This window comes from Peromyscus leucopus, chromosome 17 (assembly GCF_004664715.2).
Source record: "Peromyscus leucopus breed LL Stock chromosome 17, UCI_PerLeu_2.1, whole genome shotgun sequence".
NCBI classification, from domain to species: Eukaryota; Metazoa; Chordata; class Mammalia; order Rodentia; family Cricetidae; genus Peromyscus; species Peromyscus leucopus.
Window position 1 is genome coordinate 3044696 of NC_051077.1, and position 17560 is coordinate 3062255.

At 50.3% G+C, this 17560-nt stretch overlaps 1 protein-coding gene across 1 annotated transcript; it reads left to right on the forward strand.

Annotated features, from left to right (window-relative positions):
- Positions 1 to 995: 995 nt before the first annotated feature.
- Positions 996 to 17333, forward strand: F10 (coagulation factor X). Its single transcript, XM_028881212.2, has 8 exons — positions 996 to 1062; positions 2690 to 2850; positions 7051 to 7075; positions 8212 to 8325; positions 10200 to 10331; positions 10918 to 11153; positions 13845 to 13962; positions 16721 to 17333. Exons 1-8 carry the CDS (start codon positions 996 to 998, stop codon positions 17314 to 17316), a joined length of 1449 nt encoding a protein of 482 aa, XP_028737045.1. The 3' UTR covers positions 17317 to 17333.
- The last annotated feature ends 227 nt before the right edge of the window (positions 17334 to 17560 follow it).

Consider the following 17560-nt stretch of genomic DNA (forward strand, 5'->3'; position numbering starts at 1 on the left):
TTAAAAATATGATGTATATGATGTAACATTTTAATTCTAATGTCTTCCTCGTTGACATGTACACTGTATGTATTGCTTGGTGTAGATATTGACATAGAGATCTTTAAACTGCATTGCAAATCTTCTTTTTTGTGTTATAATAATGTACATCTTTAAAGGCCCTGAGGCATGTTGCTGTAAATGTCCGATTATGGAAAACTGAGAGCTCAGTTACAGATGCAGTGCCGGGGTCGTTGTGCGCAGTTGTGGGGGGTGATGAGAACGACATGCTGTGTCACCCTCAGGATCTGCACGCCTTGCTCAAGCTCCTGCATTGCTGGGTTCCTCATAGGACATACTTTTTAAAAATACCCTTTCTCAGAACGCAGAGTGCTAGTTAACTCATCCTACTTCTCAGCTTGGGCTACTGCTGCTTAAAACTGAACGCAGGCCCTTGGCTATACCCAACTAGTTTTGCTGGTAAAACAAAGCAGGAACCAGGCTGTCCTTACTCCCTATCTACTTCAAACAGAAGTTAGCGTGTTGATTAAAAGATAATTTTGCTGCCCCTCGAATATTTTGAATGCTACCTCCCATGAACTCAAGGGACATAAAAATATAAATATGAAAATGAATTTTATATCTAGAAAACACTAATAAAGAATGTTGTAATGGGAAAAAAAATTAAAGGTGTGTGCCACCACTGCCTGACCTCTGTGGCTAACTCTGTGGCTGGCCCTGTCCTCTGAACTTTAGGCCAGCTTTATGTCTTAGATTACAAATAACCACCACAGCTCCCAGCACAAAACAGGCCTTTCCGGGCCGTCTGGGATAAGGATAGCCCGCCCTGAAAAGGCTGGAGTTGGTGACCACAGCTCCCAGTCCCCTGACCTCACTGCTGGCCTGGGCTCCAATCAGGAGGCTGAGATAAGCAGAAGGATCACAGGCACCGGGGGCCCAGGGTGAGTGAACCTTGCCCTGAGCCTGTCACAGCCGCTGCTGTCCTTGACCACACCATGGGGATCCAGCGACTCAGCCTGCTCTGTGTGGTCCTGGCCAGCCTCCTGTTCCCTGGAGGAAGTGGTGAGTGAGGGCTCCAGCTCTTCACACTGCAGAGCGGCCCAGGAGGAGGGCATGAGGGGGGGTAGTTGGGAGGGGGGAGATGGTGGGTACACTGGCCCAGCCACGGGCTGGCCTCTGCGGGTATGGTTAGGGCCGGCGGCGACTGCTCACGCAGGGCACAAGTCGTGAGGAGCGAAGGCGTCTGGAGCAAGGGGAAGGGAGGCAGAACAGAGACAGAGGGAGAGGAGGCCGTGATGAGGAGAGAGGGGAGGACAGAGATACACAGAGGAGATAAAGCCACCCAGGCACGGAAGAGACAGGAGACAGGGCCCCCAAGCTTGGAAGCTCAGGCTTGGAAGCACGAGGCAAGGCTGTGCAAAGAGGCAACAGGCAGCCCCCAGGCCTGCTCCAAAGAAGGGCTTGTTTTAGTTAACGCAGAGCAGGCTCCGCTCACACAGAGTTGGCCTTGCACCAGGACAAGAATCAACCTCGGCAACACAGGGGCACTTCCCACACATTTGGTCCTTGTTGAGGAAAGCGTCACTGGCAAACCTGACCCCCGACAGGTCAATGCCTGCAAGTCGCTGCCAAGGTCGGCACCACAGAGACAAACCCATGTTTGAGGACAGCGATGTGCAGGGGCTGGGAAAATCGAAGGCCACAAGCAACAAAACACACCGCCGCCAACACTGAGCAGCCCTGTGTCAGGACATTTGGCGTCTTCGGGGGTTCCCATGGACCAGTGTTCACAACGTTACCATGTTTTAGTTTCATGCGGCCAACCTTGATTTTACTCAAATCAGACCCTTTGGCTGCCAACCGAGTGGGGCTCCATGACTGTCTAGAAGCTGAGGATAGCGTTCCAGCAAAGTCACTCATGGAGACTAAGGTTAAGTCAAAAGAGCAGGACCTGGAGGCCAGACCAGCTGCCTTCATTCACTGGACAGTGACTCAGCAGCGCCTATGGTTTCCAGGCCTAGGACCAGCCACGGGCAGGGAGGCCACATCTGTTCATAGGACCATATTCCCAAGGAGGGTGACAGCAGCCAATCAGGAGACACATAACATCAGAGGAGACAAGAAACAGCGCAAGGCAAGGGGGTCCCAGAGACATGGAGGCGGTCAGGGTGCTGGGCCTCCCGAGGGGGTCCTGCGATGGGGTGATCCACGTGGGCCGCTGGGCAATCAATCACTTTTGCGTCCCTGTGACCAAATGCCTGGTACGGGCTGCTCAGGGGAGAAAGGGTTCCTTTTGGTTCCTGGTTGCAGAGGTCTCAGTCGGTCATGGCAGGGAGGGTGACAGAGTGGATCAGCTCCCCCCGCAGCAGCCAGGAAGCAGAGAGAAGGGAGGAGAGCGTGTGGTCTGCTGGGCCTTCCTTTCTCCTCTTTTATTCTCTCTAGGCTCCCAGCCCATGTGGTGACACACCCACGCTCACAGTGCATCTTTCTCCCTCGGTTAGTTCTCTCTGGAAACACCCTCACGGACACACCCAGCGGTGTGTCCCAGTCTAGGGTGACAATGACGAATAATCATCATCCCAGGGAAGATCGGTCCAGACAGGGAAGAAAGCATGTGCAAAGGCCCTGGGGGCGAGGGAGGAGACCTGGTAACTGGTGGGGGTCCTTCACTGCATCCTCTGTTTTCCAGTGTTTATCAACCGGGAACGTGCCAGCAACGTCCTCTCGAGGACTCGGAGGGCAAACTCCATTTTTGAAGAGATGAAGAAAGGAAATCTGGAAAGAGAGTGTATGGAAGAAATTTGTTCTTATGAAGAGGCCCGAGAAGTCTTTGAGGATGATAAGATGACGGTGAGTCAGGCCAGGTCCATATGAGGATGGCTAGGCCGTCCCACCTTCCTTTTGGCTGGGACTGAGCCATCTCAGTTCCTTTGTAGCATCCCAGCTCCTGGGCTGCTGCTTATTCCCAAATGTAGTGGTGCATGTCTTTAATCCCAGAACTCAGGAGGCAAAGGCAGGTGGACCAATGTGAATCTGAGGGCCTGGTCTACACAGCAAGTTCCAAGCCAGGCAGGAAGACATAGCAAGAGCCTGTCTCAGGAGAGAGAGAGAGAGAGAGAGAGAGAGAGAGAGAGAGAGAGAGAGAGAGAGAGAGGATTCCTTTAATTCTTTGCTACCAAAACAATGGTTTATATCTAATGAGAAAATCCATAGTTGTGGGAACTATTTTTATTTTAAGCATCTGTTTAAAATAGCTACACATATAAGAATATAAAACTATTCAATAGATAAGGAATTACCTTCTTCGATACGTGGAATCCACCTCACTCCCTTCGTGCTGCTCTAACAAAATTCCCTAGGCTAGGGAATTCACACATGGCATGAAGTTTTTGCTCGTAGCTGTGGAGGGTGGGAAGTTCAAGGCCAAGACGGCAGCAGTTTGGTGTCTGATGAGGACCCTGTGTCTGCTTCCAGGGGCTTCGCTGCCCCCACTCATGGAGGAAGAGCTCAAGGAGGGGTGTATAAAAGCTTCACAAGGCTTCAGTCACCTCACAAGGGCGGAGCCCTTACGACCTAACCACTGGATAAAGCCTTGACCCTTAATACGATGCCATCTAGGGCTGCAGAACAGGCTAAAGAACTAAGAGCCATGGAAGAAGTATTACTGGGAGTCTGGGGGCGGGGGTCCCAGCAAAGCCACCATGTGATACCTGGGAAATTGGGTCTCCTCTTTTGGATTCTTGGTCCCATTAATAAACTCAGTATTTACAAGACCCAAACAGAAGCTCCTGGGCTAAGAATGGACTCCAAAGGAGGTTCAGGGACAATTGATTAAGGTTGAAAAGGACAACCCAAGGCAGGTAAGTTGTCTGTGTGGGGGATGAGGAGGGGAGTGAAAACAAGGGACAGGGACAGGGGCCGTGTCTGTTGTAAGGTGGCATGGTGGTCAGTCACCGGCTGCAAGCAGCCACCCAGCGGATAGAGGCACCTTGGAAAAAGGAGGAGGAAGCCCAGTGCATTGGCTGGGGAGTTTAAAGTTAGACTCTAGCCAGCATCCAAATGAAAGTGAAGAGAAAGAAAATGTAATTATGGCTTCGTAACGTCAAGACTTGGAAGGGTGGGAAGACCCAGCTGACCCCATGGAGTGTGTAAGAGCATGGGAGTTGGGGGAAGGAAAACATTTTTTTTTTGAAAATTAATTATCCCTTTAATGAACTACATTTTTCCATCCCAGAATTCCTGCTGCCCTAGCATAGCCCCTGTGAATTGTTATGAAGTTTGGCTGGGTGTGCTCAGAAAAACATATTGTCTGAAGGTGAACCCATCCTCCTAGATCGGACTTTTAGCCCAGTATCTGACCTACCACACAAGATTAACCCTTAAGAGAGGAGACAAGGGTATGTCTTCACAAGGAGATAGATTCCATTCTGCATAAATTCTAACACTGAGTTTCAACCTCTGAACTGGAGGGCAAAACATGGTATTCAAATACTTATATCCTAAAATGACAAACCTCACACTAAACAAAACTTAACATAAACTGAATCAGAGACCTAAAGGTAAAACAAGAAAAACCTTTCATAGAAATGTAGGACGTGGAGGTAGCCAGTTCTTAAGCATGGTGCCCAAAAATAATTCAAAAGAAAAATTAATCAGTCAAACTTTGTCAGATTGATTTTTTTCCCTCTGGGGGGAAAAATAGTTAAGAAAATGAATATACAAGCCACTGACCAAGAAAGAGTTTGCAACTCACACTTCCAATGAGTGATCCAGACTCCTTAAAGAACTCATAGTCCAAGAGAAGAAATGAACGCCTGAGAAAGTTCAATGAACCAAACCCCGGAACAGCTCCATCACCAAAGACGAAATGTGGTGACAAGCCCCTGAGGAGATACTCCAACCACTGACCATCCTGGGGGTCCGGGAAGGCACAGCAAGGCGTACTCTACTGATTGTGGCTGTCAGTAGGGCTGCGGCCAGTGGCTGACTGCAGATAAGGCAGAGCTTTGGGGCGAGGGAGCCACCAGATATCCAAATTCGTGTGCTACCTGCAGGCAAGTGCACCTCACATGCCCTTGGAAAGAGTGGGAGTTTCTCAGAAAGCCATATAAAGTGACCCACTACTGTGGGGAAACCATCCCTGGGCATTTACCTAGAGAGATGAAAACTTATTTTCACATAAAAACTGCCTCACATAAAATACAAATGGGTTTTCTTTTCTTTTCTTTTCTTTTCTTTCTTTTTTTTTTTTCTGAGACAGGAATTCTCTTTGTAGTCTGGCTATCCTGGAACTCACTTGGTAGACCAGGCTGGCCTTGAACTCTTGGAGATCTGTCTGCCTCTGCCTCCTGAGTGCTGGGATTAAAGGCATGCACCACCACTGCCTGACCCAGGCATGTATGTTTACAGCAGCTCCAATCTTAATTACTCCAAGCTGGAAATAGGAGGAGCATCATCCCCTGTTGGATGAACGTAAGCACATTTCGAGCCAGCAACAAGCTGGAGCAAAGTCAGGCACACAGCTAGCTGGACATGTTCTGGAGGCATGGTGCTGAAGAGACTTTCACAAGCTTGCTTCATGTATGATTTCACTTATCAGACATTCTTCAAAAGTCGTTGCTTTATTGAAGAGCAGCAGGTTTGCGGTGGATACCGGGACTTGATGGGTTCTGGGGGTGTGGTGGGGGCTGTGATTGAGGGGTTGGGTGAAGATGGGACTGTGTGTATTCTGATTGTATGAGTTGTCACAGAAGTCTACACATATGCTAAAGTTCAAAGAATTGTCCACACACAAAAATGGATTTTACAAGCCGGGTGGGGAGGCAGAGGCAGGTGGATCTCTGTTAGTTCAAGGCCAGCCTGGGCTACCAAGTGAGTTCCAGGAAAGGTGCAAAGCTACAGAGAGAAACCCTGTCTTGAAAAACAAAAAACAGCCCCAAAAATGGATTTTACTGTGTAACATTTAAATTAGGAGAAACTGGACTTTTTTTTTTTCTTAAGATAGGAGCACATGTAGCTCAGGCTGGCCTCAGACTCAGTATGAAGTTGAGGAATGACTTAGAACTTCAATCCTCCTGCCTCAACTCCAAAGTGCTGGGATTACAGGCATGTGTGGTCACATCCAATTTCTGTTTGACTTTTGAAAATATATTCGGTACCAAGAAGATCTCTCTGTCTTTCTCTCCTTCACCGTGAGAGTGAATCAAAGGCTTCCCACAAACTAGGCCAGCGCTCTACCCCAGACTGTATCTCCAGGCTAAACTGAACTATTTTAAAGACAGCCCATTCATAGCTGTGACTACCATAGCAGATTCCTGTAAGTGGAACAGCTTAAAGTACCAAAGATTTATTCACTTGACATTTTGGAGACAATGAGTGCGGGCGGGGTCCTTTGGAAGTGCCAGAAGAAGCTATGCTGTGGCTCCAGACGTTACTTCTGCGGTCACCTCCCATGACCTCCCTCACTGTTGCTCCGGGTGACCTTTCTTAACTTTGAAATGGACACTCTCATTGGTTCAGAGCAAGAGATAATTCTGGATGACTTCATCTGAGTCTTCACACTCATTCACATCCACAGAGTTCCATTTCTAGTTAAGGTCGTATTCTGAAGTCTCAGATAGATCTGAGTGGGGAGCAGGATTGTGACCAGCTGGGTGTACTGTGACCGTCTACTAGTGTATCATAGGCCTTGACCTGTTTTCACATAATTAGCCGTTCATACTTTTCCCACTCACATAATTATGGCTGGTAGCCTGGGATCTTTTCTTAATTGTGAGCATGGGGGTCTGTTAACTGAACATCATGCTCCAGTGGTGTGTAAGGAACGGAGCTATTTCTTCTAGCCCATTTCTTGTTACCTTGAAATGTGGTTTCAATATTCGGCAAGGACCACGTGTTGAAGCAGATGGGAGATAGGCTCTCAGGAATGAAGCATCCTGGCAGCTCTCCCTGTCAGATGGAGGAGTTCTGGACCGCTCCTTAGGGCAGGTTACTGTTAGTGTGAAATGTCTGTTTTTTCTAATGGGTTTTAAAATATTTTTTTTCTTTTAGAATGAATTCTGGAACAAATACAAAGGTAAGATATTTCCTATTTCAATTATGAGACAGGCTCCTTAACATTTAAATTAAGATAAATGATTGGCTTTGGAAAACATTTTTTTTTTTTTTTTTGGTTTTTTTTGAGACAGAGTTTCTCTGTGTAGCTTTGCGCCTTTCCTAGAACTCGCTTTGGAGACCAGGCTGGCCTCGAACTCACAGAGATCCGCCTGGCTCTGCCTCCCGAGTGCTGGGATTAAAGGTGTGCGCCACCACTGCCCGGCTGGAAAACATTTTTAATTGCATTCTTGTTCAAATCTTATTTATCTACACTTTTCTCTTCTGGGTTTCTATGACACTTATTTAAAGTATTTTATAGTAAGTTTATATTGATTCCAGTTTTATTATTTATTAAAATACACATCTTTCCAAATGGGACCTTGGTGCCCACAGTGGCCGCAAACCCCCAGGTTCAAGCCACCCTCATTACTCAGCCTCTCGAGTAATGGGACTCTGTGTGTTTTCCACCATGTCTGGCTCAGATACAGACTTAACCACGTTCTTCCTTACCTGAGGATACCAAATTCCATGATACCTTTAGTAAGTATAACAAGTTGAAGCAAAAGGTGGAGCTTGAAATACTGGACTTTCTAAAAGATGGTCACCCTGACGACTGTTCTTAGCATCAGAGACGATACTGGTCACGGCTACCTGGAAGTTACTTCAAAATGGCAGTTAGGTCCCCTCCTCTGAGTAAGTGACATGCCAGGAGAGATGGAACCGTGCCAGAGCTGGATCATCCCCTGATTCTCATTCCACACCCAGAGGACTTGGGAGAGTCGCCACATTCCCTGGTCAGCACCCAGTCCAGAAACAAGTGCTACACACGGTCTTCTTGTCCTTCTTTCCAGAGGAGGCAAAGCGCCTCTCCCTGGTCACAAACACATTGTCATCCGTCCCAGCAGAAATCAGGACCCCAGCCAATGATGCAATGGACAGGGGCATCACACAGATATAGCCACCAAAGTGGGGCCCAAACAAATCTAGGTCTGACGAACGACTCTCAGGGAGAAGCAGGCCCAAGCTGTCTGCGAAGCGGATGCAAGGGTCACGCAGGGCCAGTGGTTCCCATGGTGAAATGCCTTCGGCCTCCGTTTCCAAATCCTCTCCTTGCAGACGGTGACCAGTGTGAAAGCAGCCCTTGCCAGAATGAAGGCAAGTGTCGTGACGGCCTCGGGGAGTACACGTGCACCTGCTTGGAGGGATATGAAGGCAAAAACTGTGAATTATGTAAGTCCCTCTGCTTGACGGGCCTGTGGGTCACGCCGTGAGGTGGGAAGAGGGAAGGCACTGCAATGCCTGACGAGACCATCTAAGTCGTGTGCGATTCCCCGACACGTTGAACCACTGGGTGTGTCTGTCTGTCCTCTACTGCCCTGTGGGGTGCGTCATGAACGCTTCCCTGTGGGTCAGAGCTGCTGTGGGGCACCATGAGGCAGGTGACAGGGCCCAGATGAGAATCAGGGAGACTGTTCACGCTGCCCTTCCTACCTCTGCTCTGGCCCCGAGGGCTGAGGCACCTCCTTTATTTACGTTCGGCACCACAAACATCAACAAGGAATGTTCTAGCTTGCCTAGTTTTAATATGTGATGCACTTAGTTGATTGTACAGGGAGACTCGGTGAGCTATTCTTACTATGGTGACTCCATTTTTTAATAGTATTTTGGTTACGTTCAGCCCGGTGTTCCCTAACAAGAAAAATCTATGTTTCTTTTACTTTATTTATTGCTTTTTTTTTCTTAAAACTGGGGTCTCACTCTCTAACCAAGGCTCACCTAGAACTTACTATATATAGCCCACTCCAGATTTGAACTCTCAGCAATCCTCCTGCCTCAGCCTCCCAGGTGCTGGGATTATGGGTGTATGTCACCATGTCCAGGGTTAAATTACTTTCCTTGTAGAATAAGATCTTTATCTGGATGCCCTCAGGACTCTCCCTGTTGGAGCTGCTGTTACGATTATGAACCATTCCACAGAAGCCCAGACATCTCCCGCACACAACAGACTAACATATCTAGTGAGGGGCACAATCCGGGAGCTAAAATTCCACTGAGGTAGATTCTACCTCATAATTGTTGTTTCACCCAAGGCCAGGTGGAGGGCTGCAAAGCAAATTGCTACGGACAGGGTTGTCAGCGTGAGCTGGAGCAGCCTGTGCTAGAAGCAGGCCAAAGACCCTGTGGATGCAGGTCTAGACTCAGTCAGCCCTCGGATGCAATGGGCCAGTCAGAAGTTACCAAGGGAGTTAAGCGGGTGCCATGCCACAGTTTCATGCAGCCTGAAGTGCCTTCACGTCCGTGGCTCAACAGCCTGGAGACGGAGCAGTGGACTTAATGGCCGCCACCCCACCCCGCTTCCGTATACTCTGGACCTGGTTCCTGGCTCCTGGCCAAACCCACTTCCCATGGATGATTACTCCTTCTGGGCCTCACAGGAACCCAGGTCCAAACCACGACATACCCACGGCGCAGTGCCTGGTGCATCCCTGGTGCCGGGGCAGGGCTCAAATCCTGTTCATTGTTGTTGAGCGAGGGAAGGAGGAGGTTCAGCTAGGGTGCAACTCTTCCCCCATGTCAAGGGCAGCACCCTGGACGAGCAGGGTGCGCACAGCCCTCAACAGAGCGCATGCGCCTGCCCTCCCTCACAAAGCTTCTCATTGGCGAGCCCTGTGAGGAGGCTGAGTGTTCTTCCCATGGCCTGTAGAGATGCTGAATGTCCTTCCCAAGACCTGTCAGGATGCCAGGTGTCCCTCTCACGGCCTGTGAGGATGCTAGGCATGCCCCCCATAACTTGTGTGTATGTCAAATGTCCTTCCCGTGGCCTGTGAGGACGCCAGGTGTTTCTCCTGTAGCCTTGCATATGCCGATGTCCCTCCCATGGTCTGGGGAGGCAGCGGCAGCAAGAAAGGCTTCCATGAGACTGGCACCTCACTTGGCCGCCTGTCCTGTTACCCCGAAAACCACCACCCATGTGTGTCTTTCCTGGGACTCTGTTCCTTTGCATACGCCAGCCTGGGCATTGCCGAGACTGGGCAGGCACAGCTGGCATGCCTGAGTGCATCACATGTCTACGAGGAAGGGCCCCTCTGTCCTCTGCTTTGCAGTGGTTCGGAAACTCTGCAGCCTAGACAACGGAGACTGTGACCAGTTCTGCAGTGAAGAGCAGAACTCGGTGGTGTGCTCCTGCGCCAGCGGCTACTTCCTGGGTGACGACGGCAAGTCCTGCATCTCCACAGGTAGGGGTCATCAGGCCGTGGAGACGGTGTGGTATGACCGTGGGCACTAACGCGGCACGTTCCGACGGGACCTGCAGAGGCCAGTGATGCCAGAAGGTGGAGAATGAGAACTGGGGCTCTGGGCAGTTCAACCATAAAAGCTTTAGGCCTGAGTGAAGATACGTTAGACCCAGGGACAAACAGCGGCTCCGCCTCAGCAGCTGAAGTGGCTGGCACTGTTACCTCATTCCTAGCAAGGGGGTGATCCCAGGCATCACTGTGCCGGGCCGACCCACAGCCCTGGCAGTGATTTCTGTGCAGGGTAGCCCATGCTCCTTTGGGCTCAGAGCCTGGAAACCAGAGTAGTCACAATATCCCAGGCTGGCCCTGAACTCAGAGATCTGCCTGCCTCTGCCTCCAGAGTGCTTCTGGGATTAAAGGTGTACACACACACACACACACACACCACACCACAAGCTGTGTTTTACTAACCTCTCAGCTGACTCTCAGTCAGACTTAACTGTCACACCCTGGCCTTCCAGGGATCCTCACGAGGCCTATGGAGATTCTGGCTTTGCTGAGGCCCCTCTTATCCCTGTTCTTTCAGTTTCCTTCCCCTGTGGGAAAACCACGATAGGGCGTAAGAAGAGGGCCGTGGCCCAGAACACCAGCGACAGTGAGCCTGTCACTGAAGACTTCATGCAGGACTTGGATGTGCTGTTCCCTACGAAGAGTCCTTCTGAGCTGCTCAACCTCAATGAGACACAACCCACAAAGGACAGCAAAAACCTTATTCGGATTGTGGGTGGCCGAGCATGCGGTGACGGAGAGTGTCCCTGGCAGGTAACCGGCCTAAGCTAGAACTGGTTACAAATAGAACCACCCTCTTGTGCTGCAGGCTGGCGGGGCAACCCGCTCAGGGTCAGCAACTCAGGCCCGTAAAGCGCCTTCCCCGGGGTCATCACTCCATTTCTAGTGTGGGAATTTTTTATAAACAAAAACATCTAAAAAAAATCTAAGAGGGACAAAATACCTTAAAGAAAGACACATCTATTTATGTTCAAAATGTTTGTTTTCAACCACTCTTTGGTTAATTGACGTGGTCTAGGGCTGCCAGACTTAGGGGGAAAAAAATCCCAAGTCCCTCGTCGAGACTTGAGCCTCCCCCGTGAACATTCCCGGATGTAAATATCCTGAACTCTGCAGGAAAGTGCTCATTCACTTTCTGACCCCCGATTGGCAGGGTGCTCTGAATCTCTTCCATCATCTCCACTGGCATTTGAGATTTCCACCTTCCAAAACCTAAATGCCTGTCCAAGAAGCAAAAACCCTGGAGCAGTGGTTCTCGACCTGCGAGTCTGACCCCTCTGAAGATGCACATCAGATGTCCTGCATATCAGATATTGACATGATGATTTGTAACAGTAGCAAAATGACAGTTATGAAGTAGCAATGAAATAATTTTGTGGTTGGGGGTCACCACCACATGAGGAACGGTATGAAAGGGTCACAGCTTTAGGAAGGTTGAGAACCGCTGACCTAGAGTCACCAGCAATCCCCAGAGATCACCTACAGGGCACTGGGCAGGCGTGGCTGACCAGAGGCAGGAGAAGCAGTCTCCACCTATGGATGACTCTGGACACTCGTACTGAGAACTCACTGGGCCCGGAGAGGCTGCTGTGTGTCGGCTATGAGATCGAATATCCGCAGGGAGGCTGGAGAATGCTCACAGGGGCCCTGACGGAGTCTGGATAAGAGAATTTGTTCCTAAAAGATTTGGTTCCTCCTTAGGAAAAAACATGTGGAGTTGGGTCTTAGACTGGCTTCCTCTCTCTTGCCTTTCAAGCAAGTTTGAGATTATATAATTATCAAAGATAAACAGGGGCTGGAAGATGGCTCAGTGGTTAAGAGTGAATACTCCTTTTCCGGAGGACCAGAGTTCAGTTCCTGGCACCTTTATCAGGCACCTCACAATCTCCTGTACCTCCAACTCCAAGAGATCTGCCACCCTCGGCCTCCACAGCTACCTCCGCTCATGTGTACATATCCACACAAATAACTTAAAGAATAAAGATAAATCCATCTTTAAAATAAGAAAAATAAAACAAACTAAATAAAGGACAAATTGTCCTTTTTTAGCAATGAACAGCCTCAAGAATTCTTTCAAGACTTAATACTTCCATGTACTTTTTTTTTTTTTTTTTTTTTTTTTGAGATAGGGTCTCACAATATGTGGGCCTGGCTAGTCTAGAACTCACTATGTAGACCAGTCTGGTCTCAAACTTATAAGAGATCTGCCTGCCTCTGTCTCCCTAGTCCCAGGATTAAAGATGAGTGCCACATGCAGCCTGTCCATTGACTTTTTGAGTGGAACCCCTAACTTCCGTTAGAGCAGTGGTTCTCAGCCTTCCTAATGCTGTGACCCTTTTAATATAGTTCCTCATGCTGTGGTGACCCCCAACCATGAAATTATTTTGTTGCTACTTCATAATTGTAACTTTGCTACGGTTACAAATTATAATGCAGATATTTGATATGCAACCCCAAGGGGGTCGTGACCCACAGATTGAGAACTAGTGTGTAAGAGGGTAGAGAATTCCCCGGAGAAAGGCAAGCTGGTCAACACTTAGTGTCCAGCACTTCAGACCCAGTGCGGGATGGACAAGGTTCCTCTCCTGGCCATCAACACTTGCTTCCCTTGGATCACTGCTCAGAAGCATCTGTCAGCAGAATACCACGGTCAAGAGCAGACACACGGACCCACAACCAGTCACTCCAGAGAGCGGCATTTCATGAGCAGGAAGGACTCTGGGAAGTAAGGTGTTTCTGCAAAGCCAGGCTGCTCTGGGCCATGAGTCACAGCCACGTAAACCCAAAGGCTCTGACTACAGTGAAATGTTCTTCTGTGCATAGGGAGGAAATGCTAGGATTGGTTTGGAAAAGCTTAAAGAGGAGGCCCTGTGAGAGTGACCTTATCATCTTGATGGGAAGGAGACAGGCAAAGGCATCCTGCAGGGCTGGCACTTGGCCCAGGGTTAGAGCCTCAGCAAATGTCTGTGGGCCATCAGTCCAGTCAATCTCTAAAGTAGATCAAACCTATCGTGAGGAAACAAGGCTGGGTGTTTCCATGGGGTTGGTCACAATATGGGCACCGGAGAACATGTAGAGCGTCGGCAGGAAGGGCTAGGCGACTCGCGTAAATGCCGCCAGAGATGCAGGGTCAGAGGTTGTAGAGCTGGCCGGTGGGGGCAGAGAGCAGAACCTGCCTGTGCAGAACACATGGGTTCTCTGCCAGGCTCAGGAATTTGACTCTAGCACTAAGAGAAGGGTACCATGCACTCTCTAGGAAGCAGGGACAGGCAGAAGGCTCCCGGGGTAGTCCAGGGGACGTGGAAAGCTGTGGTCAGAGAGACAGGTGTAAGGCTCCTAGGAGAGGCTCTTTGAGACTCATTGCGGGGCCACACAGCCTAGTCAGCTTGGCACGGCCCTCATGCAGACCGCAGGTGGTTTGCAGACCTTCCGTTCTGGTCACAGGCTCTGCTCATCAATGAAAACAATGAGGGGTTCTGTGGCGGCACCATCTTGAACGAGTTCTACATCCTCACGGCAGCCCACTGTCTGCACCAAGCCAAGCGATTCACGGTGAGGGTAGGTAAGTGACACCCCAGCCCCGGGGACACCGCCATCTTAAGCCCTCGGAATACTGTCGTTGCTGTCCCCCAGGCCCTCTAGAACCCATGGGGTCTGTTAGCAACGCTTGCTCAACCACAGGAGCTCTGCTTGGAAACTGAGAGGTCATCCCACAGGACGAAGGTCAGGGAGGAGAAGTGGGTGGGCATGGACAGGCTTCCCCAGGCCAGCCCATTTTCCCAGGCCAGCCCATTCCGCACAGAGACTTCCCTCTCAGTGTCCTTTCCTCCAAAGCCTTCCCAGCTGCCTCTCTCCACAGCTCTCTCAGGGTCTCTTACTTTGATTTATACGTCATTTAGTTCATTTTGATGTTTCTACAAGACCCACGAGCTAGCCAGTGAAAATCCAGCACAAGCCTCAAATGCGGTTTGAAAATGTCTGACGTAACTCTGCTCCAGATTTTTTCTTAATTTTTTTATTCAACTTTATTTTATGTGCAATGGTGTTTGGCCATGGGTGTCAGGTCCTCTGGAACTGGAGTTACAGACAGTTGTGAGCTGCCATGTGGATGCTGGGAACGGAACCCGGGACCTCTGGAAGAGCAGCCAGTGCTCTTAACCACTAAGCCATCTCTCCAGTCCCTCTGCTCCAGATTTAACAAGTATAGATAGGTGAGGCTAGTCCAGTGTCTCGTTTCACGCTCTGTGTCCAAAGCCTTAACTTCTCGTGTGTATAGAAACAAGTCAACTTCAGTTGTGACTGAGATGTTACTGCATACTCCCCTCACGGCCTGCAGTGCTGTGATGAGATGTTGCTGCATGCTCCCCTCACGGCCTGCAGCGCTGTGACTGAGATGTTACTGCATGCTCCCCTCACGGCCTGCAGCGCTGTGATGAGATGTTACTGCACGCTCCCCTCAGTCTGCAGCGCTGTGACTGAGATGTTACTGCATGATCCCCTCACAGCCTGCAGCGCTGTGATGAGATGTTACTGCATGCTCCCCTCACGGCCTGCAGCGCTGTGATGAGATGTTACTGCATGCTCCCCTCACGGCCTGCAGCGCTGTGATGAGATGTTACTGCATGCTCCCCTCACGGCCTGCAGCGCTGTGATGAGATGTTACTGCATGCTCCCCTCACGGCCTGCAGCGCTGTGACTGAGATGTTACTGCATGCTCCCCTCACGGCCTGCAGCTCTGCACTTTTGGTTCATCTCAACTCAGACTGGCCGGGGCTGGGCCCACAGCCCAGGTCTGGAATAGGAGACCCTGGGCTCTGAGCAGATTGACGGACTCAGCCTGCAGCAAATACTCAGGGAACATCTGCCAAGGCATGAGGAATTAGAAAGAACTGGAGTCCTAAACCTTCACACAGAAATTCAGTCAGGAAGCCGGAGAGGTGGCTAAGTGGTTAACAGTACTGACCGCTCTCTCGCAGAGGACCTGGGTTCAGTTCCCAGAACCCATATGGGGGCCCACATCTGCCTGAAACTCTAGTTCAAAGGGGATCCTGATGCCCTGGTCTCCACAGGCCTTAGGCATGTGCGTAGTACACATACATATACATGCAGGCAAACACTTATACACATACAATAAAATAAACCGTTTTTTAAAAGGAGTCTTTAAAAATATGATCAGAAGGTGAAACCCTGGAAGGAAGACAGAAGTCCTTTTAAGTACCTTTAGTCTCTCGTGTGTTTGTTTGTTTGTTTTTGTTTTTCCAGACAGGGTTTCTCTGTATAGTCCTGGCTGTCCTGGAACTCGCTCTGAAGCCCAGGCTGGCCTCAAACTCACAGAGATCTGCCTGGTTCTGCCTCCCGAGTTCTGGGATTAAAGGCATGCACCACCACCGCCACCTAAGTACCTTTAGTCTCTCTACAGAGGACAGGCTCTTCCTGAATTTGCAAAGCACTTGCCTCATCCTTGAGTTCTCAGAGTACAAGCATACACTCCTCATCTTGATCTTCTTTTTATTGGGAAAAAACTTCTTTTGTGGGGTCGGGGGAAGGGTTTATTCAACTTACACTTCCACATCACTGTTCCTCAGCAAAGGAAAGGAACTCAAGCAGGGCAGGAACCTGGAGGCAGGAGGGGTGCTGCTTGCTGGCTTGTTCCCCATGGCGTGCTCAGCCTGCTTTCTTATAGAACCCAGGACCACCAGCCCAGAGATGGCCCCACCCACAACGGGCTGGGTCCTCCCACATCAATCACTAATTAAGAAAATGCCCTACAGGCTTGTCTACAGCCCAAACTTATGGGGGCATTTTCTTTTTTTTTTTTTTTTTTTTTTTTTTTTTTTTTTTGGTTTTTCGAGACAGGGTTTCTCTGTGTAGCTTTGCGCCTTTCCTGGAGCTCACTTGGTAGCCCAGGCTGGCCTCGAACTCACAGAGATCCGCCTGGCTCTGCCTCCCGAGTGCTGGGATTAAAGGCGTGCGCCACCACCGCCCGGCTGCATTTTCTTAATTAAGGTTTCCTCCTCTCTGATGACTCTAGCCTGTGTCAATGTGACTTAAAACCAACCAGATCATTCCCTCCCCGCGCCCCCCCTCCCCCCCCTGGAACTTAACTATGGAGATGATGCTGGCCTCCACCTCACAGAGATCCTCCTGCTTCTGCCTCCTTCCTGATGGGACTAAAGACATGCTTCTTTAAAGGTAGCTGATATACAAACACCTGGCCCTCAGAGAACTAACTGCCTCTCTCTCCCTCTCCCTTTCCTTCTCCCTCTCTCCCTCTCCCTCTCTCCCTCCTTCCCTCCCTCCCTCCCTCCTTCTCTCTCCAGGTGACCGGAACACAGAGAAGGAGGAAGGCAATGAGATGTCGCACGAGGTAGATGTGGTTATAAAGCACAACAAGTTCGTGAGGGAGACCTACGACTTCGACATCGCGGTGCTCAAGCTGAAGACGCCCATCACGTTCCGCATGAACGTGGCCCCCGCCTGCCTGCCTCAGAAGGACTGGGCCGAGGCCACCCTGATGACACAGAAGTCAGGCATCGTGAGTGGGTTCGGACGCACGCACGAGAAGGGCCGCCAGTCGAACATCTTGAAGATGCTGGAGGTGCCCTACGTGGACCGCAACACCTGCAAGCTCTCCAGCAGCTTCAGCATCACACAGAACATGTTCTGTGCCGGCTATGACGCCAAGCTGGAAGATGCCTGCCAGGGGGACAGCGGGGGCCCCCACGTCACCCGGTTCAAGGACACCTACTTTGTGACTGGCATCGTGAGCTGGGGAGAAGGGTGTGCGAGGAAAGGGAAGTACGGGGTCTACACGAAGGTCACGGCCTTCCTCAGGTGGATAGACAAGTCCATGAAAGCCAGGGTGGTGCCCACACCTGAGAGCCCAAGGTCAAGTCCTTCAAGCCCTCCCCATTAAAGCCGTCGTTCTCCAGACCTGCTGGGTCACATATGGTGTTAGTGAATGTCGCCGCCGCCGCCGCCGCCACCGCCGCCGCCGCCTGAGCAGGAGGTTTCTTGGGGCAGCTGCCCACCTGCAGGGGTAGACTCTTTGGGTCCCAGTCTGATGTTCCCTTCACCTCATGGTGTAAGAAACAGGCTCTAATTGAGCAAAGGTTCCTCTTCCTGAGCCAGACTGGAGGACTCTCAGGGAGTCACCATCT

Bases quoted from the DNA above. Each gene is read 5' to 3' on its own strand.
- F10 (XM_028881212.2), top strand. From the start codon at position 996: ATGGGGATCCAGCGACTCAGCCTGCTCTGTGTGGTCCTGGCCAGCCTC. The intron at 1,063-2,689 runs GTGAGTGAGGGC...TCTGTTTTCCAG, and splicing joins CCTGTTCCCTGGAGGAAGTG to TGTTTATCAACCGGGAACGT. The intron at 7,076-8,211 runs GTAAGATATTTC...CTCTCCTTGCAG, and splicing joins ATTCTGGAACAAATACAAAG to ACGGTGACCAGTGTGAAAGC.